Source organism: Hippocampus guttulatus, chromosome 16 (genome assembly GCF_054856545.1).
Source record: "Hippocampus guttulatus isolate MCC_2025c chromosome 16, RoL_Hgut_1.0, whole genome shotgun sequence".
Lineage (NCBI taxonomy): Eukaryota > Metazoa > Chordata > Actinopteri > Syngnathiformes > Syngnathidae > Hippocampus > Hippocampus guttulatus.
In genome coordinates this window covers 11,627,889-11,653,295 of record NC_141276.1, presented here as the reverse complement: position 1 = coordinate 11,653,295, position 25,407 = coordinate 11,627,889, and the positions used below count along the sequence as shown (strand labels likewise).

At 42.5% G+C, this 25,407-nt stretch overlaps 2 protein-coding genes across 5 annotated transcripts; one reads left to right on the top strand and one right to left on the bottom strand.

Annotated features, from left to right (window-relative positions):
• Positions 1–102: 102 nt before the first annotated feature.
• On the bottom strand, positions 103–6,021 carry drc3 (dynein regulatory complex subunit 3). Its single transcript, XM_086133180.1, has 13 exons — positions 5,917–6,021; positions 5,394–5,593; positions 5,209–5,325; positions 3,595–3,761; positions 3,346–3,501; positions 3,129–3,248; positions 2,940–3,052; positions 2,668–2,842; positions 1,557–1,685; positions 1,337–1,407; positions 880–1,003; positions 560–691; positions 103–484 (listed from the first exon to the last, which is right to left on the bottom strand). Exons 2-13 carry the CDS (start codon positions 5,575–5,577, stop codon positions 389–391), a joined length of 1,584 nt encoding a protein of 527 aa, XP_085989306.1. The 5' UTR covers positions 5,578–5,593; positions 5,917–6,021; the 3' UTR covers positions 103–388.
• A 287-nt stretch (positions 6,022–6,308) lies between these two features.
• tom1l2a (target of myb1 like 2 membrane trafficking protein a) lies at positions 6,309–23,563 on the top strand. Of its 4 annotated transcripts, XM_086132881.1 has the most exons (16): positions 6,309–6,431; positions 9,061–9,145; positions 9,816–9,894; positions 9,973–10,122; positions 11,301–11,435; positions 11,504–11,638; positions 11,742–11,858; positions 12,134–12,267; positions 12,354–12,396; positions 13,843–14,014; positions 14,458–14,554; positions 14,763–14,838; positions 15,469–15,543; positions 19,008–19,067; positions 20,606–20,642; positions 20,750–23,563. In XM_086132881.1, exons 1-16 carry the CDS (start codon positions 6,380–6,382, stop codon positions 20,890–20,892), a joined length of 1,590 nt encoding a protein of 529 aa, XP_085989007.1. In that variant the 5' UTR covers positions 6,309–6,379; the 3' UTR covers positions 20,893–23,563. The 4 variants fall into 4 exon arrangements, with proteins under 4 accessions (XP_085989007.1, XP_085989009.1, XP_085989008.1 ...); XM_086132883.1 differs by lacking the exon at positions 15,469–15,543; XM_086132882.1 differs by lacking the exon at positions 19,008–19,067.
• The last annotated feature ends 1,844 nt before the right edge of the window (positions 23,564–25,407 follow it).

The following is a 25,407-nucleotide window of genomic DNA, read 5'->3' as shown; positions in this document are numbered from 1 at the left end:
TCATACTTTTTTAGACGTTTTTGTTTGGTCAAGCATGCCATGAGATTTTTTTTCCCATCTACTTATGAGTTCCTTGACTAAAAACAGTTTGGGAAGCATTGCTACAGATACAGTTTTATGGGGATGATATTGTAGTGCAGATTAGACATACTGTATACAGTCAAACCCTGTTTCAAATTTGCAAAACTGAGAATTATAATTTGAGGAAATTGCAAGAGGGAACCCCCCCTCCCCTAAAAGAATACATAAACCAGTGCAATTGGCATACATTTGTTTTCATGGAACAAATACATATTTGAGCACAATAAAATCTGTAATTGTCCTCACACCACTGTTCAAAATGCCGCCCCCCCACCCAATAATCCCCTTTAAAGCCACTGTGTTTGCATTACATCCACTCTTTCAGCCTCTCCCTCAAATAGTCGCCATATCTGTGGATATCTGCAATGCGCATCCGGTTCCTCTTCAGTTCTGTGTCTTCAATCTGTGACATCACACAGGGACAACATGAGTACTGTGCACACTTGAAACACAACCTTGTGTCATTTCACTACCCTACCCCTTTGATGAGGGCCACTTTCCAGGCCTCGGCGCGTGTAACCAGCTGAGTTTCCCTGTCATTGATTGTCTGTAGATGGTTGTCATGGCTGGCAGCCAATGTGTCCATCACTGTGTTTTTGTCCAAGAACAGCTACATTGAGAACGGCAGATGTCAAATGGTGTAACGTGAATGGCAATAGTAGCAAGTTCTTGGTATTGGTGTATGAAGCCTTTCCAATTTGGGAGGCACATATAGAGAGACCCGAAACCTTGAAATCCCGACCTAACTAAACTGCTGTTATTTGACATCCTTTCGTACACAGTAAGTACACTACCTACCATTCGAACGTCATCTGGAAAATCCTCTTCGGCTTCTCCCTTAGCCACCAACTCCAGTGTGTTGACGGCGATTTGTGTTATCTTCTGATGATGGCTGTCCTCCAGCTCTCGACAGTGGACGAATGTGTGATTGAGTCAAGGAAGGACTGACAAAGCTTTTTGGCAAACGAAATATGGAGTTCAATCCACCCTTATGTGTGACGTCACACAAGATGTCAGAAAATCTAGAGAGATTGCAGTCAAATGAGTATCTAAAGCAGGGATTGTAAAAGTGTGGTCCTTCGGGTATACAAGCTTCCTCTAGTGGTGTGTGAAAGCTAAACTGAATGAAATGCAAATATAATTTTACAACATTTAAACCATGTTGTACAATCCAACATTCGAATGGAGCAACAAGAGTGATGAGATGAAATAAATGTCAATCCCATAAATCTTAACAGGAAGTGCAAAAGGATATATGCCTTGAGCTGTTTCGCTGAAGCTGCCGATCATCTCCGAGATGTTGCTGTCAAACTTTCTGATTGTTTCCTGGAAGTAGCATCATTTCACTCGCAACCTCACTTTCGCAAAGAATCACTTTTGACATGGTGTTAGTGCACTAAGACTCATCATCTGCGTCGACTCTACTTCAGATCAAATTTCACATCTCACAAGTGAAGATGGGCTGCTACACATACCTCCAGGTAGCTGTAGAGTTGAAATTCCACTGCCATCATGTTGTAGCACAAATCATTGATTTCTTTGAGGCAGATGTCCATCTTGCTCTCCTTTTCCTCCTCAGGTGCCTCATCCAGATCCACTGTTCTCTAGAGAAACAGCAGATTCGCACGCAATCCTAAAATATTTGCAACATCAAAAACCAGGATTCGCAAAGATGTTCACCAGGCATTCGCTAACAGTTTTAATGGTTGCAAACAGTTGTTCTTGTCGCCAAGAAATTTTGTTCAACTTTCCCAAATCTTTAGCGCTCATTGGAATACGGACGTTACAGGAGCTCAGTCTGGGGTTGTGTTTTTCCCCTCACTGATGATTTTTTTTTCATCTACAAAATCAAGGCACTGTCAATGGCGATTGGACAGACTCCTGTTTTGGATCCCCGTTGGTATTTGTTTTTCTGTTTTTTGGACACGTTGTGTCTGTTCCATTTCATTGAACCCTGTAGTTCAGGTGTGCCCAAACTTTTTGGACCGAAGATCAACTTTTCGATCAACCAACCTCCCGCTATCGACCCGTTACCACGCACGCACACGCACGTACCCCATGATGAGCATTGTATTGTTTTAAAGTGCTTCCCTGGGCCCTCCTAGATTCCCATTCTTTGCCCGTGCCCTCGGTGAATTGCACACGAAACAAACTCTGAATGACAATAATGATAACGATAAAAGATATAGTGCAACCGCTCTGATCACAAGCTGCAATTGCAGACTGCTGAGCGCGAACCACTCCCGGTGACGCAGGTCATGCGCCACCCGTAGGTTAAAGATTTACCTGCTTTATTTTTATTTTTTAAATACTTTTTGTGAAAATGAGACCGATAGGATGATTAGGGTGCAGTGTACATTAACACAAAAATATATGTCATTAACATGAACAAAGACACACAAATAGTTTTTTTTTTCTCCTCTACACCCCTCGCGATCGACTTGGGAGGAGTCGGCGATCTACCGGTCGATCGCCATCGACATAATGGGCACCCCTGCTGTAGTACAATGAGAGTGAAGCTCTTCTTTTTATTTTTGGTAAGTATAGAGATGAAAATATGGAGTGTTTATGGTTACACTTCCGCACCTGCTTATGTTCCCTCTGAAAATCAGCCAACACTTTGGATGCTCTGGATTGGCTATCCGTCACGTCTGTTTGTAGTCGACAGAAGAACGAGTTCACCTCGACATCTCTTCGCTTGTACTCGGCCAAGCCGACATCAAAGAGCTGGTTGCACAGGTCCACGAGACGCTGCTCGAACGTAAATATGAAGGGTCAAGTTCATCAAACAAATATTTGCCCTCCATAGTTACAACTTGACAGCTGTGTGGAGTTGAATCCACTCCAAGAAAGGATATGCCTCAAGCAACTCATCCACTCCCGGCAGGCACTGTAGTTTTTTTAACTCTGTATCATTTTGGATGATGTTCTTGTACAGATAATCTCCATTCATCTGCTCCACAAAAGCATCCTGAAATAGGAATAAAAATGAAGACGGCGTCAGAGATCTTAATTGAAAACCCTCCTACACCCTTTATTGACCTCACCTCATGCATTTGTAGAATCGCTTCCTGTTCTTGCTTTTCCTTCGCAGCTTGTTGTGCCTGTAACTCCCCCTGGTTCATCTCCTCAATGTCAAGGTTGTACTTGGCGGAGGCCTTGTTCCTCTGTACATACAATGACGGCGTGACAGGCAAATCGCAAAATGTTTCAATCTTATAGCAGGTACGTGAATGTAAATGAGTCACGTTTTGTGTTTCTTACTATATCCTCATTGATAAATATGTTGTTCAGGAACTTCAATTGCTGAAAATAGGCCGCGAGGAAAAGGGTGTACTTTTCCTCATTGTTCTCCTCTGGGATAGGATTTCCATCAATATTGAGGGTGAAGAGTTTCTTGAACTTTCGCAGATAGACCACCTTTAAAGAGCAGTACAGTGACATTGGCTTTGGAAACCGTTCCGAAAAATGGTCCCTGCTTTTTTGCTTTTACAATGTGGCTTATTTAGTTACATTGTTCAGTTGATGGAGCTTGTTGTTTGCAATGCAGAAAATGGTTAGCTCCATCAGGCTGTCCATGTTTTCAATGAGAGAAATTCTGTTGTTGGACAAATTCAGCACTTCCAGCTTCTGAAGACCATTCAGACCTTCGATTTTCTTGATGTTGTTAAATGACAGATCTAAGACACAAAAACCGGTATGATGTTAAATTTGCATGTTCTCCCTGCCCGCACTGTGTTTGGAGCCTGACGGTCGGGTCTTCTTATCACCGCACCAAAAGACTGATCACCATGGCAGCAATCTCACCTGACTCAGAACATCCGGCCGAATGACCAGCTGACGTGTTTGATGTCAACCGATGACGCTAAGTGTTCTTAGCAAATCAACAGTGGTCATTTCCACAAGCAGTTTGGGGAAGAAAGGAACTCAACTACCCATTCCAAAGCCTTCCTTGAATGCCCACCACAAAGAGTTGAGTCTGTCACTTTGTGATTGGTGCCGTTGTTAAATCCAGCTTCTTTCACCTTAGACAGCTGGCCAAAATAAAACCTCTCCTCTCACATGAACACTTTGAGACAGTAATTCATGCCTTTGTCACATCCCGGCTCGATTACTGCAATGCCCTTTACTTTGGAGTCAGCCAGTCCTCCATTAAGCGCCTTCAGCTGGTCCAGAATGCCGCTGCTCGCCTCTTGACTGGTACTCGTAAGAGGGAGCACATAACTCCTACTCTGGCATCCCTTCACTGGCTCCCCATTCATTTTAGAGTTATTTTCAAGATCCTCTTATTTGTTTTCAAATCTCTGAATAATCTCGCGCCACCTTACCTCTCTGAGCTCATCCGCCCCTACACACCTGCCCGGCGCCTCAGTTCTGTGGACCAGACATTATTAGAAGTACCAAGAACTAAACTGAAGCTCAGAGGGGATCGAGCCTTTTCTGTTGCTGGTCCCTCTCTCTGGAATGACCTCCCACTGAACATTCGGCAAGCCTCCTCGCTGCCCATCTTCAAAACCCTCCTCAAAACTCACTTGTATTCTTTGGCATTCGACTCAGCATGACTTAGATTTGTTCTTGGTTTTACTGTTTGGTGCTTTCTACCGCCTTTATTACCGATTTGTCTTACTGTTTATTGTGCATGTTAAATTGCTCCATGTACAGCACTTTGTATGCAGCGATGGCTGTTTGAAAGTGCTCTATAAATACTGTTGACTTGACTTGATTGAGAGCTTAAATTTATAATAAGTAACATAGTGTAATATTTATGAATGGAGAGTTAGGTTCAGCAACATGTGGAATTTTTTTTCTGACTAGCTAAATTACAAAGTATGGTCAGATTCGTACTGCACAATCTTAAGTCAAACTTAAAAACAATCAAAAAAAAAGAAAATGGATTGAAACCTTGAGGTGCTAGATGGAAAAAAATAAAATGTTTTTTTTTCCAGCGTCAAAAATACATTTGGAGGCACATAGAGTCATCTTTGATTAAAATTTGCTGTTGACCAGTGTGATCAGGATTCCTCCCATCTCCCCACCGCATGCATGTTAGGTTAACAACAAGGAATACTTTTTAATATCTATATCGATATCTATATCGACATAAATATTTTAAAAAAAAATTCTTACTGAGCCATGTCAGGTTAACGAGATGGTCCAATCCTTCAATCTTCTTGATGAAGTTGTTGTTGAGATTTAACTTGGTTAGCGAAGAGAACTCCCACAAGTGGTCAATCTTCTGGATGTCTGTCGGAGGAAAAACGTCATTCCTCGCAAAACATTCAATATAACGAAGCCTGCATTTTTCAACTCACTTCTGTATTCCAGACTCAATCTGAGGGCCTCCTGATAGAGGATTCCCTCTTCCTTGGCAATGCGTTCAGCTTGATCTTGGAGACCTTGCTCGAGTACGGCCTCCTGCAGAATCTCCTCATCTATGTAAATAGGGGTTTTATCATGATAACCGCTTATGTTGGATGTTTCCTTGGTGGCAGACATGACTTGATATTACAGCCTGTTAAAAAGAAAGAAAAAGATCATCTGTATTCCAATTTGTCCAGGTTAAATGGTAACGCATGAATAGACAACTGCAACTACCTTTTGTGGAAATACTGTATTTCAAATACTGTATTGGGAAAAAAACCCACTCTGCATATCAGAATACTGTATGTCGAATGATGCATGGAACGTTGTATTTTGAATTCATAAAAGGGTACATCAACATCGTCAGAAATGGACGTGGTAAACGTTGGTGACACGTGCGCATATTAATGGGCTGATAATTAGCATCATAACGCTTAAAACTGTTTGCCTGAATGCAATAATTATTTGAGTTACCTGTATTAGCACAGAATATACAAATGAGCCACAGCAGGGAAGGCGAAGTGTGTATCTGTCCTAAAAAATCGCATTACACTTCAGCTCTTCAATGTTTACAGACTGTTACATAGCAACTGCGTGCTGCGTTCACGTAAGCTCAAAAATCACACCACTAACGTCAAAGTTGGGAATCTTTCACTTTCAGAGCAATTCAAGTTTACCTTTTTATAAACTATTTTTTAATGCAAGTTATACCACTCGTGAGTTATTTTAAAAACCAATCGCAACTCATATACATGGATGAAAAATGAAAATGTATGTCGATACCACGAGACGCACAACATGACTGACAGCCGCATGAGCCACACTGGCATTTAAGTTATGAATGTGAGTTGTCCAATAGGATTGCTCTGAAGGCGGGGCTTAAGAGTAGCGTCTGGGCCTCCGCCTGTCACTGCCGAGCGGATTGTTTGGTGTCAAAATGGAGTTCCTACTGGGAAATCCCTACAGCACTCCCGTGGGACAACGCATAGGTACGTCCGCTTTTAAAGTCGTGCATTTGCGATGCAGTGACATTTGCGACATATACGCATACCAGTATTTTCCTGGGTGGCGCCAATGGAAATAGCGAGCTAGCATCCTTGCGACAAACGTCATCTAATTGGAATGAGCTTCCAGACAACGTTTCGTTTCCGTTTTCTTTTAGTAAACTTCCGAATTCCGATTACATCTTCTAACTGCATTCATTCGACAACCACCGACTGGAATTTGCATTTTAGTCCCTGAAAGTTGACGGGAACATCTCTAAGTTAGCTTTAGTTATGAAAAGTTGTGGCATACACGTCCGTCTTCCGAATATATATTTCATTAATGTCTTAATAATAATAATAATAAGGGTATGTTTTCACAAGCTAATAGGATCCAGTGCGTGATAGTTGGAGTGTTCCAGGAATGTAATGAGGGGCATTCGTCAGAAAAGGACCAGGGCGTGTGTATTAACAAATCCATTTCAAACTCAAACTACAAACTTGAGTTTCCCAGTCCATGATGGCAAGAAAATCAAACTGGATGCTTGCTTCGTTCAGTGCGTGAGAAGAGGTGACTCACCAGCTCGCAATGCCCTGAGAAACTGACAGTTCCTGGCCGAGAAAAACAAAGAAACAAACAAAAACAACATCACAGCTAGAGCAACTTTTGTGGGAAGGCTCCGAAGTCCAGACTCGAGAGGACTTCAAAGGGGAACACTTGTCGTTTATGTAGATATGTAATTTGTCTTATGTGACCCCAGTCCTGGAACCTGTCTGACACACCTTGGAGAAGACTCTCAATGTGCTTAATCTAAAATATAGAATCCACCATTAAAGTATGAAACAGCTCTCAGTATGCAGTTTATACGCCACAAATTACAACCACGGATAATCAGATGAAATGAATACTGTACCGCATTGACTGAATACAAATGAAGCATTGTTATCTATGCAAAGGCACTGTTGTGCAAATGTAATGCTGCCCAATGTAGCTGACCTACCCGTATCCCCTTTGGTCCTCTGAGACACGCAATTTCAACACTCAGCAGGTTTCAAGTTCAACCACTTAAGAATAGGAAGCCTCAAAACTCAGACTTACTGTTATTTCACATTATTCGCATGGATACGGATGAAAAGGGTCTCGAGGTGCGACGTGTTTTCCTTCAAGTGAAGGATGGATGCTCTGATTGATTGAGACCTTTAGAGCAGAGACGACTACGACGACGATGACAACTACTACTACTGCTACATTCTTACACTTTTTAAATAGTTTACAGTATGTCAAGCCATTTTTTTCCCAATTTTTTTTAACCAACCTTACCTTCACTCACAATTGTGCATCCACATCCATCCATCCATCCATTTTCTAATCCGCTTATCCTCATGAGGGTTGTGGGTGAGCTGGAGGCTATCCCCGCTGTCTTTAAACTGTAGGCGAGGGACACCCTGAACTGGTTGCCAGCCAATCACAGGGTATATATAGACGAATAACCATTCATGCTTACAATCACACCTAGGGACAATTAAGAGTGTTCGATTAACCTGTCATGCATGTTTTTGGAATGTGGGAGGAAACCAGAGTACCCGGAGAAAACCACGCACGCACAGGAAGAACATGCAAACTCCACACAGGAAGGCCGGAGCCGGAATCGAACCCTGCACCTCTGTACTGTGAGGCGGACGTGCTAACCACTTTTTTTTTTCCACTGAAAGGGCCCTAGACTTCTTGTTGACTCTTAACACTCAGCTAAATCCCATGTTGAATTTTTTTTTTAATAACTTGCTTGTCACAAAGACATGTTGGAAGTGCGACAGCACCAAAGAGAAAAGTGGTGATGGAACTGAAAATGTGAAATGTGGAGGCTGCGAATAAAGAGGGACAGCATCTTAGTTGGCACTGCGAGGCACTGCCTGCCTCGTAGTCATCTGACTCCACTGAGGGGCTCTCAGTTCCCAGGACTGGGGTGGGAGTGGGTAGGCGTTGACACCATGCGTGAATGCACTCTGTGGGTTTCAAACCCGGTTCTAGACTGAGCTCATTGCTTGGATCTGAAGGTTGGCTCAAAGCCTATGTGTTTCAAGGAAGGCAAATCCTCCTGTCCGCACATCCAAATCATCTAATCCACCGCTCAAGTCCACTTTTTCGCCTTAAAGTTTGCCACTGCATGTTGATTTACTGACGCAAGAGTTTTACTCAAAGTGTGCCTGGTGATGCTTTAATTCTCTCGGTTTTAAGTCAACTTTCAAGTGCCGTTTGATGAAACGTGGTGTCATTTAATATGCGTTGTGGTTATCGGGATAACAATGTGCCTACAAAGTACATTTGTTCTGGGAAACAAGAAATTTAAATGGGATTTGGGACGAGTTTTTAAATACAGAATGTCATCATGAATATGCCTTTTTCTGAGATACCGGTAGTTTATTGTGAGGTGTCAAAATAAAAAAGTCAAAAAGTAATTCATGATTAAATTAATCGGCAACTATTTTCGTAACTCTCAGACAGTCTTTGCACACTTTTTCAGCAGTTATATTCAAACATGTAGTGTCTATATAGAAACAAATCTCTGAACTCACTTTACTTTATTCAATAAGAGTTAAAAAAAACAACAAATAAAGGTTCTGTTGCTTCTTCCAGAAAGGGCCACTGATGGAGGCCTCCAGAATGAAGACTGGGCCCTCAACATGGAGATCTGTGACATCATAAATGAGACGGATGAGGGGTGAGTTCGCGAAATGAGCCACCGAAGGGTTTGCTGTTCGCAGTGTAGGATGGGTGGAAAGAATGCGGCTCGTCGCAACGCTCGTGCCCACGTCAGTTTGTCACGGAGCTCTCTTCGTTTGACTGGGTGACTCGAGCAAATAAAATAAAAAAAATTAAAAAAGCCTTTTGTTAGCTTTGGAGGTGTCAGATAATGCACTAACTTCTCAATGAACTTCTCCTAAGAACGCCAACATGCAGCAATTTATACTGAGGTCGTTACTTACTCAGTTAGATAAATCATCTATTTGCATTCTTCGCACAAGGGATTTAATGGAATAAAAAGCAGCCTGTAGTGGTTGTCCATCCTACCAATAAATATAAATAAACAACAAAAAACACATTTAGCCCCTGCGAACAAAGACAATGTGACAGAAAAGGATCCACGGTGTAACTGCTCAGGGTCTCCGAACATAAACACCTTTGTTTTGAAGTCAGGATGTACAGTATTGCTTTTGATTTGGTTCATCAAAGTGAGCGGAATAGGTTTGAAATGGAAACCACCGTTTTCGATTGAAGTCACGCAATTTAGATGAATGATAGTCATTTATTTATTTCTCAATACGAGATGTCAGTGTCTCACCGCAGCGCAAGTCCTGCTTTCAAGTCGACACGCATTTCTTTCCCCTTAGGCCAAAAGACGCCATGCGAGCGCTGAAGAAACGACTTGGTGGCAACAAGAATTACAGAGAAGTCATGCTGGCGCTAACGGTGAAAGGCATCGTGAAACATTTGGATTCGGATGATTATATCGTGCGTGTATTTCACTGATCATCTGTGACCCGGTAGGTAGTGGAGACGTGTGTGAAGAACTGCGGCCACAGGTTTCACGTTCAGGTGGCCAACAGAGATTTCATTGATGGCGTTTTGGTGAAAATCATCTCCCCCAAAGCCAACCCTCCGACCATCGTGCAGGACAAAGTGCTGTCGCTCATACAGGTACAGGCGGCGTTTGTACGATAGTCCAAAAACACGCACTTAGATTCTGCGTTCTTGTTAAAAAAAAAAAACACTTTTCAAATTTACGTTGCATGATGGAATATGTTATATGAATGTAATATTGAAAGATACCGTCTTGGCCCGAATATAAGACGGTGTTTTTTGCATTGAAATAAGACTGAAAAAGTGGGGGCCGTCTTATATTTGGGGTCTAGACGTTATACCCATTCACGACGCTAGATGGCGCCAGATATCATTGAAGCGAATGCTGAACTTGACAGCCCAGGCCAAAGTGAACCCCTGCCATGAAGAATAAAAATAAAAATAGCGGTAGCACAAAGAAGAAAAATAAAAAATAGCGGTAAGAAGGAAAAGAGAAGAAAATATTAGAAGAGATAACAGAAAATGGAGAAACGTAGTGACAATCTGGAGAAAAGTGGGTCGAAGATCGGCCAGGTTAACCGGCAGCTGACAATAAAGTTGTATCCAATCCAATCCAGTTGAGGAGAAGTTATGATGTAATTTACATTTCAAAAACCAGAAGCCATTCATTTATGAATGTGATTGCACTTTAGATTTGAATGAGGCAAAATAACATGCTTTTTCTCTCAAATATATTGTTATCATTTGTTTCAGATGTACTGTTATTATTTTCTGTATAAAAATTAATTTGGTGTTCAAAAAGTATTTTTTCAAACTTGATTCTTGAAAAAGAGGGGGTCGTCTTATAATCAGGGCCGTCTTACATTCGGGCCAATACGGTAATTACTTTCTTATTTTTTGGAGAGGTGAAATAATGCCTACATATTTTACAGATTTAAAAAAAATGAATACACAAATCCATATCAACTATCAATACAAAAAGTTCTTCAACTACTTTGTTGTCTGCTCTTGTGTTGAATTTTGAGAAGGATTCAGTTTGACTTTCAATTATGAAACACTTTTTTTGTTAGTTTTTTAGGGGGGGGGGTCAAAACAACAGTGAATTAAATCGCCATTTTCAAAGCAGTACCCCTCATCGAGCTTTGTGACTTTCACAACATCCATGCGCTCTCTTCCTCTCCTCTAGCACTGCCTCACTGCTGTAGAACTTAATCAATCTATACAGACTCTAGCTTCTTCCTATGTTTTGAAATAACCTTTTCATGAGCAAATAATTTTAAGTCTCTGTGCGGTAGGCCTGGGCCGATGCCTTCCGGAGTAGTCCTGATCTTACCGGGGTGGTCCACATCTATGAAGAACTGAAGAGGAAGGGCATGGAATTCCCCATGGCAGATTTGGATGCGCTGTCCCCCATCCACACACCACAGAGGGTAAAGACCTGCATTTGGAAACACGCATTCATCCCATATTGACTATGATCTCATATTTCTCCTCCCAGGGCACACCAGAGGTGGACCCAGCTATGATTAAGTACCTGGCACCCGAAACCTCTGCTCCATCTCCAAAACCAGCCACCAACTCATCTGCCACACACGTCGCTCCACACGGCCCCATCACAGCAACTCCCAAGCAGGTGATGTAGACCGAGACCCACCTTGGACCGTCCATAGCCTCTTTCCTCACGTTGATGTTCAGAAGTGATTTTTTTTTTTTTTTTTGACCGTCTTTGCCCACAGGTGGCACGGTTACGTAGCGAGTTGGACATCGTGAGAGGCAACATTAAAGTCTTGTCAGAGATGCTCACAGAGATGGTCCCCGGCCAGGAAGACAGATCCGATCTTGAACTGCTCCAGGTTTGATGGAGGATTTAGATTACAATAGAGCACTGTTTTGGTGTATGCCCGCATGTCTATGTATTATAGCCACCAGAGGGAGTAGTTTACCACGGTCTTAGTAAAATGTTTTCATTCAGAGTCATGTTGCAGCCTTCTTTCTCTATTTGCTGACTTTAACAATCACAGTATATTCACCCTTTTCAACACAATCGATACACAACTTTGAGTCCACCTTGCATCTGAAATCAGATCCATCTATTTTTCGTTCTCTCCTTACCTACCTACGTCTTAAGGAGCTGCACAGGACATGCCGAGCAATGCAGCAGCGAGTGGTGGAACTCATCTCGCGCGTGTCGAATGAGGAAGTGACCGAGGAGCTGCTGCACGTCAATGATGACCTTAACAACATATTCCTCCGATACGAGAGGTACGGACGCTCTGAAGGATCACGCGCGCGTCAAAACAGTCCATGATTCTTGGAGTCCCTACAACAGTGTGTTGTGGTGCTTCCAGGTATGAGCGGTACAGGTCGGGGAGATGCGCTCATAACAAAACGGTAAGTGTGACCAGGACCTGCTCTCAATGCATCCACAGTTGTTGATTTGCATGCTAAGAGAATGTCGTCTGTTGGAGTGCGTAAATATCTGCAAGGTGACCACAAGCACCACAGCAACATTCTTAAGGGATGAGCAGTCCGAGAGGGGGCGGGGCATCTCTCGCCACATCCCATAGAGGCGAGGATGACTTTGTTGCCATGTTAGTTGGCAGCAAAAGTTTCTGAGATGAACAGTGGGATCAGTCATTCATTCATTTTCCGATCCCCTTAATCCTCACAAGGGTCGCGGGGGTGCCGGAGCCTATCCCAGCTGTCTTCGGGCAGTAGGCGGGGGACACCCTGAACCGGTTGCCAGACAATCGCAGGGTACACAGAGATGAACAACCATCCGCGCTCGCACTCACACCCAGGGACAATTTGGAGTGTTCAATCAGCCTGCCATGCATGTCTTTGGAATGTGGGAGGAAACCGGAGTACCCGGAGAAAACCCACGCAGGCCCGGGGAGAGCATGCAAACTCCACACAGGAAGGCCCGGAGCTGGAATTGAACTACCTCTGCACTGTGAAGTCGACGCGCTAACCACTGGGTCACTGTGCCGCTTAGTGGGATTAGTAAACATTTAATAAATAAATAAAAAAGGCATGTTAGTACCTCGTGACTTTCCTAGTTAGTGTGGCAGTGAACCCTTCCCTTTTTGCGCTTAGCTGTTGACATATTCACTTTTTTTTTTTAACTCATGCTCAGCTATTCCCAGAAAAAAAATCACCCATTCGTGTTTTTTGAAAGCTTTCTATAATGATTTGAGATGCCCCCAAAAGGTGCCAAAGCCAAAGCTGATAGAGAAGGTCGTAACTGGTGTCAAGGAAGTATCTTTGTATTTCGGGGAGGATCTAAGTTGATTGACATGCTGCAGACAGGCGAGCTAATTGGATCGTTGTTGCCATGATAGTTTTACACATTGGCGGAGCTCATATAATATAGACACACAATATTGCAATACTTATTGGATTATGGGGGAAAAAAGAATAATCAAGACTAATTGAATTGATAATGAAATTGTGAAAATGATTAATCATTGATTTCCAAGCTTTATTTATTCACCTACCAAAACTGCACTCCCCAAAACTCAAACGACGACTACGTATGTGCATTTATGGTGTATTTTTTTTTCCAAAATAAAATGATCTGCAATTCATTTATTTTTAAGGGTTGATTTTGAAATGATTTTGAGGTTTTTGGGGCATCATTGTTTGTGATATATTTCTTTTCGCTACTCATGGAAAGGCCTGGTCCATACATTTACTGCCCTTGCCATAAAAATTGTTTTCTAAGTTCCACAAATTTGCTAAACAAAGCTCTCTTACTACCAATTATTGCCCCGGTGCACAAGATGTTATTTTCTATTGTTCAAGCTACATTTGACTTGTGCCCGTGTCTTCTCCTAGATTTTGGGTGAGGCCACAGATGACAACCTGATCGACTTGGGTTCCGGCTCCCCCGCCGTCTTCTCACCCAGAATGCCGTCCAGCCCGCCTCCTCACAGCGCCACAGGGGCCGTTGCCTCCCCAGCCCGGAACCCCGCTGCGGCATCGCTGACCTCTGCGCTGGCCGGCCTCGGTAAGAAGACAACACAGTCTGCGTGCTAAAAATTTGTCTTGAAACTAGTTTCAAAGTGACAAATAGCTACCAGGAACTCTCAATTAGGGACGAGTCCAAGGTTTGCAACCAAAGTGTTTCAACAGTTTGAATCCAAGCGGGATGACACAAATAATTGCGAGCTTGGCCTCAGGAACCTGTCATTAGCATGTTATCAATTCTAACGTCAGCTAAAAATCACCAAGTATTAGCACAAAACATTGGGAAATATATTTGACAGGTGTACTTTAGATATTTCTTCTCTGACATGACGTATAATTAGGTATATATCATGGTGTTTTGCTCTGCTGGTTTCCATGTTTCCTTAACAACCTCCACGGTTGTTTTTTTATTTTTATTTTTTAATCTCGTTCCTCTCACCCTTCCGCTGTTCACCTTCCTGCTGTGTTGCCACCTTGTTCCAGATGTCGGTCCTGCAAGTCAACCAAGCCGCAACAACCAAGATGACTTTGACATGTTCGCTCAGACTCGGAGCAGCTCTTTGGCTGAGCAGCGCAAAAAGTATGTCGACATGCTTTTGGCATTGGCTTGTACAGCTGTTTCAAAAAATATTCTTTTTTTTTTAAGCCTTATTAGGTGTACACATGTGAGAAGAATCGTTTTAGAACAAGACCGTTGTTCAGACGGTCAGCCAATAGAAAGTTTAGAGAGGCCAGGACGCACTGGCTGGTGGTTCTTATCTGTGTTGTTGATGTGTTTTGTTGTGCAGTGTCAAGTACGAAGATCCCCAGGCTCTGGGTGGCCTGGCTTCGGCTTTGGATGTTCGACAGCACAACACGGGAGGGGTGAGTGCACTCGACACAGGCGTCACAAGCGTCTGTCTTGCTTGTGACGCTCTGCCACACTGACATTTACAGCGGCCTTTTGTGTGCATTCATACAAACTCAAAAAGAGTGAACCAACACTCATTTGTACAATCAACACATTTTTTGATTGATTCTCTTTGAACACATGACAAAAGACACCATATGGACAAAAGTCTTAATCTGTGGACTTATCAAGAGCTTGACCTTTAGGTTTCTCTCAAATCTTCACCCTAACTGTACATTCAAATCTTCCCATAAGAATGGAATCTGTTGTACGCTTCAAACGGTGGGTCAATTCCATACTTTTCTCATTTCACCTCTTGTAAGTTTCATGGCAGGGCGTCCCAATACATTTGTGCATGTTATCACTTTGCATGCAGAAGGTGTCGTTCGAAGATCTCAGGCTCCATACACGGTGGCAGACATAAACAGTACCAATTCAAGTCGCTTCCCTTGGGAGTCGTGGCATCTTTTTTTCTCCCCCTACCATATTTTCATCTTCCTCTCGCTCCATCTTTTGCCCTCCTTCCTCCATTTTGGACATGGCTGTCTGTGCTATTCTGTGCTCTGTCTTCTTTGGAGTAAGGTGTATTTCTGTCGTTGATTCAGCTGAGGGTAGAAGGGGATGATAACCCAGCAGATCAGGAGCTGCCCATAGACAGCTGGCTTATTACCCAAGGAATGGTGAGGACTCCATCCTGAGTGTGTCCTTCTCCTCCTCCTACTCCCCCATCACCAGCACCCGCTTCATCCGGGCCTCCCCCATAATTCCACCGCTCATCGTTTTTAGTCTCACGCCGCTCTCTCCTGGACTGCTGAAATAAAAGCCCCATACCAGCAAATTTTCCCTACGCCAAGTCCATATCTAACACAGGCGCCATACTCCAGTGATGGGCAATATGATGAACGGTAACATTAAAGATAACCTTTGTCTACGACTGCAAATTTGGCGCTGCTGTTTTGTAGCTGACTGAGCCATTTTCCAAATATTGCAAATGGCGTCGCAGATCTATAAACAGGATGTCTTTGTGACAGCTTTGGTCTTGAATATTTTCATGACAGAGCATCGGGCTTGGTCAGGTATTTATTCAGCTGCATTCATTTAAAGCAGGGGTGTCAAACTCATTTTTGTCGCGGGCCACTTTGGTGTTACGTCTTCCCTCGGAGGTCCATTAAGACAGTGTAACCCAAGAAATGTTATCAACACATCGTATTATTACTCTTACACAAAAAAATTATGGCTCACTAGTTTTGAAATCAGTCAGGTATTTGTTCAATTATTGCTCAAATGACTAAAAACAGGGCAACAAAATGATTGCATAATGTCACCGTTATTTATTATGTATGACAATTTGAGATTTCGGTGCAGGTTTAAGCAAGGATCATGGAAGTTGACACAGATGATTTGCTTTTGCGGGCCACATAAAATGATGTGGCGGGCCGGATCTGGCCCCCGGGCCTTGACTTTGACACCTGTGATTTAAAGCCTCTGTGATAGCAGTTTTTTTCCTCCTTATTGCCCACCACTGATTTCTTTCATTGACATAGCTGCCAAACACTGAAAAGTTCCTGTCCCCTTTCAGCCTTCAACCTTCACCTGAATATAAAAATAGGCCTGACATGAACCTTTCCCCGCTTTCATCTGCCAGATTCATCCTGTTTCAAAAGCACACTAAACCGACAGTAGACTACTATTAGCACTGCTAGATAGAAAAAAGGTCTCTAACATCAATTTACTGTTTGAAGTTGGACAAAATGTGACAATGCAAATCAACAGCATCGCTTGCTTATTACAAAACGGTCGTGTAGCTGTGAGTATTGTGCCGCAGATAAACAAACATGACCCAAGATAGCCGCCGCCACACGTCCCGGTCTAACCTGACACGACCAGTCAACGGACACGTGACTTTGTATTTGTAACGTTTTTGGCGTTATCTCTGTAAATGTTTGAATTAGAACCTTTTGAGCCCTCCTAGTCCCACTTTTTGTCGCTTTAGTGTCATTCTCGCTTCTCTGCTGTAATGTCACAAGAAGGCTTCCACCTTTTGATTTTTAATAAGTGTTGTGATAAGACTCTCTTGTGACATCATACGAGGTTCACTTTGATGCACAACCACAACATCGGTATTGCTTTTAATACCAAAAAGCATGTGGGGTGCTTAGATGTCATGCTTTATCTTAAGTGCAATTTTCGTTGTGTTTTTTTTTTTTAATTTTGTTTTAAATAAAATGGGACCTGTGAGGTTGAACATGTTAGGGCACTGGTGTCAAAGTCAAGGCCGGGGGGCCAGATCTGGCCCGCCACATCATTTTATGTGGCCCGTAAAAGCAGCTCAAACAAGTCAACTTCCATGACCCTTTCTAAAATGTCTACCGAAATTTTTAATTCTCGTATGTAAGAAATAAGAGATATATTCTAAGCATTTTCTTGTTATCAAACCCCTCATGACAGTAACTTAAACAAAAATTTAATCAACAGTTATTCTTGACTTCTTAATATAGTTTCAGTCATAATGGCCCTCCAAGTGAAATGGTATCTAAAATGTGGCCCGCCCTAAAAATGAGTTTGACACCTCTGTGGTAGGGAATACTGATCACCGATTTGTTTGTTTTTTGGTTTTAGAGTGAAACTATCACCGTTGTAAATTCTTTTTTCGGTGTGCAGAGCAGTCCTTCTCAAACTTTTTACAGCAAGTACCACCTAAAAAAAAATAGTGTGATCATCAAGAATGAGACAGGTTTTATTGCTAAAAATATATATTTCCCATCTTTGTAAGCCACAAACATCATGCACTGTTTGAACCTTAGCATTGCACCCAAACGTTGCAAAAATGAAAAAACAAACAAACAAACTGAACGATTCATTTAAAATGTCCATCCAACCATCCATCTTCTGATCCGCTTATCCTCACAAGGGTCGCGGAGGGTGCTGGAGCCTATCCCAGCTGTCTTCGGGCAGTAGGCGGGGGACACCCTGAACCAGTTGCCAGCCAATCGCAGGGCACACAGAAACAAACAACCATCTGCGCTCGCGCTCACACTAACCTAGGGATAATTTAGAGTGTTCAATCAGCCTGCCTTGCATGTTTTTGGAATCTGGGAGGAAACCGGAGTACCCGGAGAAAACCCACGCCGGCCCCTGGGTTTGCAAACTCCACACAGGGAAGCCAGAGCTGCACTGTGTGGTCGACGCGCTAAGCACTGGCCCACCGGGCCGCCCTCATTTAAAATGTAATCCACATCAATATGTCCCCAAATAAATATTTCAAAACAAACGGAATTGTTCAAAATTCCTAAGCAGTGATTCTTTCACCTGCCACTAGAGGGAGTGCACAAACTACTACACTTTGAGAGTCACTCCTTTCGGTGCTAAAAGATAACCACTGCTCATAGGTATTAAGACATAAAAACTATTAGACACGCAATAATGACAAAGGTGTAAGGCAACACTTCTCTTCTAGACTCACTCGTTTTTTGAATCACGCTCGTCACACAAGTGTAAAATTAGCTTAACCGCTTTAAAGGACTGAAAAACTCTGCCTCGTCTTTGATTAACAAGTCACGGCCAGAATCTACAACCAACTTGTGTATTATCCTAAACCGTCCTCCGAAAATGTGTTGCCTGTCCCACACATGCTCTCCTCACTGTGCCTTAGCATCACAGCGCTCTGTGCGTGTGTGTGCGCGTGATTGCCCCATGACAGTTCCCGAGGCTCCCCCCTTTCTCCTCCAACCCATCTCTTAATCAGGTTGAAGTAATTTGCTAATTCCCAAATGAGGTGAATTAATGAATGCCACTGCGTGACATTAGGCGGCAGCTGTTAGGCCGTGTCAGCACCACGGAGCTAACGAGAAAACACCCACCATGGGAACTCCTTGTTCTTCAGGTCAGCAGCTCACTCGCAGTTTGTTGCGCAGTGACAGCATCTACTTGAGAGTTGGTTGACCCTTGGTTTTTCCTTTTTTTTAAAAAAAAATTCCTCCTGCCTGAGCAATTAGTGATTCCTGCTTTTTTTATTTGTTTTGTAATATTTGTTTCCGTTGTGTGATGTGGTTGTCTTTTGTGTCATGTGGCTTATTTTTATTTTTATTTATTTTTTTGGGTGGGGGGCACTGCTCCCTGCTTTGTCCATGGCTTTATTCCGTAGATCCCTGTTTCGCAGTCCTCTGTCATGGATGATATAGAGGAGTGGCTCTGTGCTGATGTGGTGAGACTTGATTTACTTTGATTTTAAAACTTTTTTTTTCCTGTCCCTCACTTTTATTTTTTTCTGACCCATCCGTCCCGCAAAACGTTAGTTTCCTCTAACATCAGATTCCTTTTATTCCCACTAATCCTACTTGATTTCCATCAATAACTGACATCACAGATGAATGAGCGTGAGGTTTGACTCACTCGCAGACGTGGTCCGGTACACATGCGTAAATGTACTGAGTGTCCATGTTGCCTAGTAATGACCAGTTTTGAGTCTGTTTGAAAGCTACTAAAGCAACAATGTGTTATTATTGTGGTTTCATCTCACTGCAAGGTGTCATATTTTATGCTTCTCAAGTTGCTAAATAAGACATCTTTACCTCCAGTACTCACTACAAAATGCAAGTGTACCAAATCAAGTGTTGTTTTTAGTTTATTCTGTATGCTATTGTACAGGTAATATTCAGATGGCTTTGTGCATGTTAAAAAATAGGCCTTTATTAGCACAGTGAAACTCCTCTACAACGAAACCTACATGGGCGAAAATACATACCTCCTAGTGTGAAAAAATGTTCATGCATGAAAGCCATTCCCACTTTTCTGCTCCCCCTACAACGAAAAGTGTGTGTGTGTTTACATCTCAGCTAAAACTTGCTACAGTGAAAAGCCCCCTGTTGTGAAAAATTTCTTGCTGCAAACATGATTTTGTTGTAGAGGAGTTTCACTGTACAAACCTTATTTGTTAATTATAATCAATCTAATTATTATAATTAATATTTGTTTCCTAAATTATACACGTTATTGAGATATTTATATATATGTATATATATATAATAGATGAAGAATATTCCTGTAAATGGTCTAGACTGAATGAAAACGCCACGGTGTTAATAAAATGACATCTACCATCATGATCATTACATGAGGTAAGGCGTAGGGCGGCAACAACTAATCGAATAATTTGAGCTACAAGGAACATTTCTATGCACGACAGATTGTCCAAAATGTTTTAGAAGATGAAGGAAGATAAAGAGCAGTAGCTACAACAGCATGTCTCCGATAGCCAACGCAAGGTATCGAGGTTGCAAATTAAATATAGCCTACCATCGCTATCGAGAACATATTGTAAAGCCTAGGCTCATGGTCAAGGAAAGACACAGCTGCCGGTGCATTTTCAATCCCGATACTGAACAAACGGTGCAAACAAGACATTTAAACACTCTCGCTTGCCGACACCCACGTCGCTCACCGAGCCAGGCTCCACATTTTAAACCTGCACACACTCAGTCACAAATCCCACAAAAGAATGTGAGTATGGACCTGCAACACCCATGCACGTTATTCTGTTTAAAAGTGCAAAATCATTTCTTGTCGGATTCATCGATTCGACAAATTTTCGATAGCTGTAGCCCTGTTGAGGCCTTTGTTCACACGGAAGACACACTCAGCAATTACTTGTGGCAAGGTGTGTTTTAACTGAAGGCAATTATTTCAGAAGATGAAGTAAGATTGTTTGCCAAAACTTTCAATAACAACATTTCTCATTAATAGAAAGGCGATCCTCAGGATGAAGGCGTAACCAGTGAAGGTACGCCAAAGCATTTGGTTTTGTTCATTTGCCTCATTCTAAAAATAAACGCACAACCAATCAATTTTGCATGGATGGCCTTTAAAGACTCCTTGTGTTTCTTTCAGAGTTTGATAAGTTCCTGGAGGAGCGAGCGAAGACATCAGACACATCTCCCGCCGGGGACGACCCCGCTCATCCTCCGCTCCCGGCTCCCGTCGGCCCTCACAAGAAAGCCGAACGGACCGAAGACGCCCTCTTTGCCTTGTAGACTCGCAATTGAGCATCTCCGTCGCTCCCTGTGGGCCCGTCTGAAGGTCGGCGCTTTGAATGGTTCTCCTTGAAAATGGTCCTACGGTCCCATTTCAACCTCTTGCCTCTTGCTACAGTGTTTCTCCTAACATACACAGACGATGGGCAGATTGTGTAATACCATTCGTGGAAGTATTTGATCCGTCAATGTGGGATGTAGTGACGCCTTCACATTTCTAATGCTCCACCAAAGGATAACGGCCTAACCTTCAAAGAGAGGGGTTTAAAATGACAAGCTTGGTTGATGCGAGACAAACATCAGTCATTGTCAGGACGAACTCGTATCGTGGGCTAATTGCTAATCTAAGCATTTATTGTTTTAATGGTTTGCGCTGTCGTATGCACAAGTCCTCATTTCTCCCCATACCTATTCCAAGTAACAGTTAAGTGGAGTGTATAATCCTGCTAACAAATCTTCATTGAGCTGCTACAAAACAAGTGTTCACGTCCCAAGTGTTGTAATGCTTTAAAAGAGTTGGACCAGAGAGCGACGAAAAGACTGATGTGCAGTAGCTTGCGACTCCAGCATGCTGTGATAAATCAAGGACCACACTGGCTCATCTTAACAAGCAACCCTCTAACCAAGGGGAAGAAAAACAATCCGAATACAGACAATGGTGCCTGGAGATACGAGTGGCAGTCTTAGGCGTTTTTTTTTTTTCTCCCCAGGTACAAGCGCTGTATGGGCAGTGAACACAACTCATCTCGCGTCACACAAAACAGAAATTTGGCAGATAGCGAACAATTCTTTCCACACACACAAAAAAAAAGGAGGCCTCAAGATATTTAACGCCACTCGCAGTTGAAGTGTACTGTCAAACTCAACCTAAAACGAGGAGCGTTACATTTTTTTATTTTTTTAGACAACCGCACAGCCTTGCCTTCCGCGAACACCAAATGCAAAACGCCCTCGACGGGCTAACAAACCACATCAATAGCCGCTGTGTTCTAACCCTTGAAGCAATGGATAGTTGCATCAACACATGAAGACACACAATACAATACTCGATGGAACATTTCTTTATCACCTGCAAAAAAGAAAAAGAAAAAAGAAGCTAATAATATTGCTGTAGTCTACTGAGTCACTTACTCTAATTGTGAAAGTCTTCTTTGTTTATATACTCGTGACCGACACTCTCCAGCATACCTGTGACTCTAATGAGGAGAAGCGGTTCAATAAATGAATTAATAAAACACATTCGGGTTTTTTTGGGGGGGGTGAGGGGCTGGAACAAGTTAATTTCTGTTCATTCCAAATGGAAAAGCTCATTTGAGTTGCAAGGGCGTTACGAATATGGTCATAGGATTCAATTCAACTCGTATCTCAAGGCACCACTGTTTTGAAAAGGGACTGTTATGCAAATGTAAAAAAGGAAGGGTCCATAATATGCCCATTGATTACTTTTTGTTCCGAGAAGCGATGTTTAATATCTGGAATTATTCCAAACTGACAGTTTTCTCCCCCCACCCCATCAGTAATTAGGCCCCCTTTACTTGTACTCCTTCAAATATGGTTAACCTGCAGCTTGTTAACACTTTCACACTTTAAAGTTAAAAAAAAAAAGGGAACAAAAAATGTCATGTTATGAGTGTTTACAACATGGTTCATATTTTTTTAGGAAAAAGGGAAGGACATTTTGTTTTGAATTTCTTCATTTTGCACATAACTAAAAAACAAAACAAAACAACAGAGTAACTTCATTGACCACAATAGAAATAGCAGGAGACGTGGGTGAGAAATTAGGTGCTTAAACTGCCTGGACTGCACCAAACTATTGTAATCAATTACCTACAAGACACACACACACACACACACACACCTTGATTAAAAAATATCAATAAAATATGTTTTTATTAATCGTGCTATGCAGACAGAAGGGCGATGTATGTATTATTTTTTTCCCCTGGTTGTGTATATATGTTTTAACACTTTTTGAGAAACAATATATTTTTTACCATTCATTATTTTGATGTCAGCAAAATTGCTATTTTAATTTTCCCATCACTCATCTTCTCTTCTGAAACTGACATATGTCTTTGGTATTTCCAAAATCCCCAAATTCCATCCTATTTAAAAATGCAGCACTTTTAACCTCCTGCTTTGTTCCAATTTTGCTTTGCGTGTCTATTTTTTTTTTTCTTCAGCTTAAGACCAAAACCCTTATTAGTCAGATGCAGTATTATTGTCTGGATAGTCCACTGGATTTGGTAACAATCTTTAGATTAAGTGAAAAATACATTTGCCGACCTAATCTTTATAACTATCTCGGATTAGGGTTAACTAAATTGGCTGGAAATGGAAGAGATTTATTTAACAGTCAATATTTGAGTAAACTGTTACCGTACGGGCTAAACGAATGTGGCCTGAAGTTGCTTAATGTTGTGTTTAAAGATTTCTGGACTTTTTAACATGGTATTTTCATGATGCATACGTGTCGAATGCAACATGGACTCTTCCAAATTCAGGTTGCGTTATTGATTGGCACGCAACTGTACACATTTTGCATTTGTGGATGTTCTGTGTCTGCTTGGGCCATGCCATCTGCTGCCATCGCTGACTGTCGGGTCTCTGTGTGTCTTGATGCACATATGTAACTGCCCAATAAAACACATGTGAGACTGCTACCTCACACGCTTTGTGCTTATTGCATTATTATTGCATTACGTCGCTCGCGATGGCTGCATGCTGAAATTTGAAAGTAAACAAACAACTTTGTAGTGTTCTTACAGCCATTTCTTGTCTGTTGGTGTGTAAAACACATACATTAAAAAATGGCTCAAAAATGGCCCCCTTTAGTCCTCTCTGTCACTTTACTTTTTGGTCTCTTTATATGTCCTTCAAGAAACATTCCTCGCCAAAGGCACGCCGGACAGCTCCGTATTGGGGCGAAATTCCTCGTGTCATTGTTGACAAATTATATGCTATGCCCAAAAATATCATTGGTAAAACACCACAATAGTGCAAATCTCACCACAAATTAAAGTAAAGGGCAGAAAATGTAAATAAAGGAGAAAGTTAATGGAGCAGACCGAAGCGATAATATTCTCCGCTAAAGAATGTCACAGCTAAAATGTATGGAATTCATGCTTAGCATGAGACAAATTTAAAACTAGATTATAAAAATGGTGGAAAAGTACAAATAAACAAGGAAGTTAGTGTCACTCTTGTAACAGGCTGCAGTCTCATATGTGACTTTTTGGGCTACTCTTAATTCCGTTTGGTCACTTGCCACTCAATTTACCGGTCGATCTACGTTCCAACCCTCATCTATGGTCACGAGCTATGGGTCGTGACCGAAAGAACGAGATCACGGATACAAGCGGCCGAAATGAGCTTTCTCCGCAGGGTGTCCGGGCTCTCCCGTTAGAGATAAGGTGAGAAGCTCGGTCATCCGGGAGGGGCTCAGAGTCGAGCCGCTTCTCCTCCACATCGAGAGGAGCCAGATTAGGTGGCTTGTGCATCTGATTCGGATGCCTCCTGAACGCCTCCCTGGTGAGGTGTTCCGGGCATGTCCCACCGACAGGAGGCCCCGAGGACGACCCAGGACACGCTGGAGAGACGATGTCACCCAGCTGGCCTGGGAACGCCTCGGGATCCCCCGGGGAGAGCTGGAAGAAGTAGCTAGGGAGAGGGAAGTCTGGGCTTCCCTGCTAAAGCTGCTGCCCCGCGACCCGGCCCCGGATAAGTGGTAGAAGATGGATGGATGGACTTGCCACGAAGAATTGTCGATGAATTGTTAGACGTCGTCTTAAAATGGCATTAAAATGTGAACAGAATGTTGAATAGGAGTGTTAATTCTAACTATATTCATCACCTCCCACACTGCACTATAATACAGATTATTTTCACTCCACGTGGATATGTGTATTGTTCCACTGGCGTGGCTCCAAAAGCATATGTTGCCCCTTGACAATAAAGGAATTTGCTGCAAGACTTTGGACCTTGTTACTCTAGGTTAGTGACCTATTTCCCCCACATGCCCCAGAAGAGCATGTGACACCAGATGGGGATTTATTCAGGAGAGACTTGTTTGGTTTCTCAATTGTTGACATTATTCAACAATTGCGACACTTCTGGAGGGAGGTGGAGTTATTCGTTTTTAATACAGTTTATTTTGTAGTTCCTTTTTACGTTTTTTTATTTGTGGGGCATTACCAAAATGATTTTTAAAAATGTGATTAACGGTTGTCATCAGGTTATTTCCCTGTAGCTCTTTAAACAGCAAGGCACATGATGTAATCCCAGACTCACGGTTGAGACGTCATATCACACCACTGCGCTCCTTCGCTTCTCATTGGACGATTCGACTGGTTCTACAGGCGGGGCCGTAAATGCGAGTCATGCAAACATGATGTTTATTTCCATTTGCACGCACGCTCTCTATTGGCTGTCAAGGACAAACCCACATCATAGCCGCCCATGCGGTAATATTTTTCTTGAAATAGACTGGCGCCAAATTGATGAATTGATGAG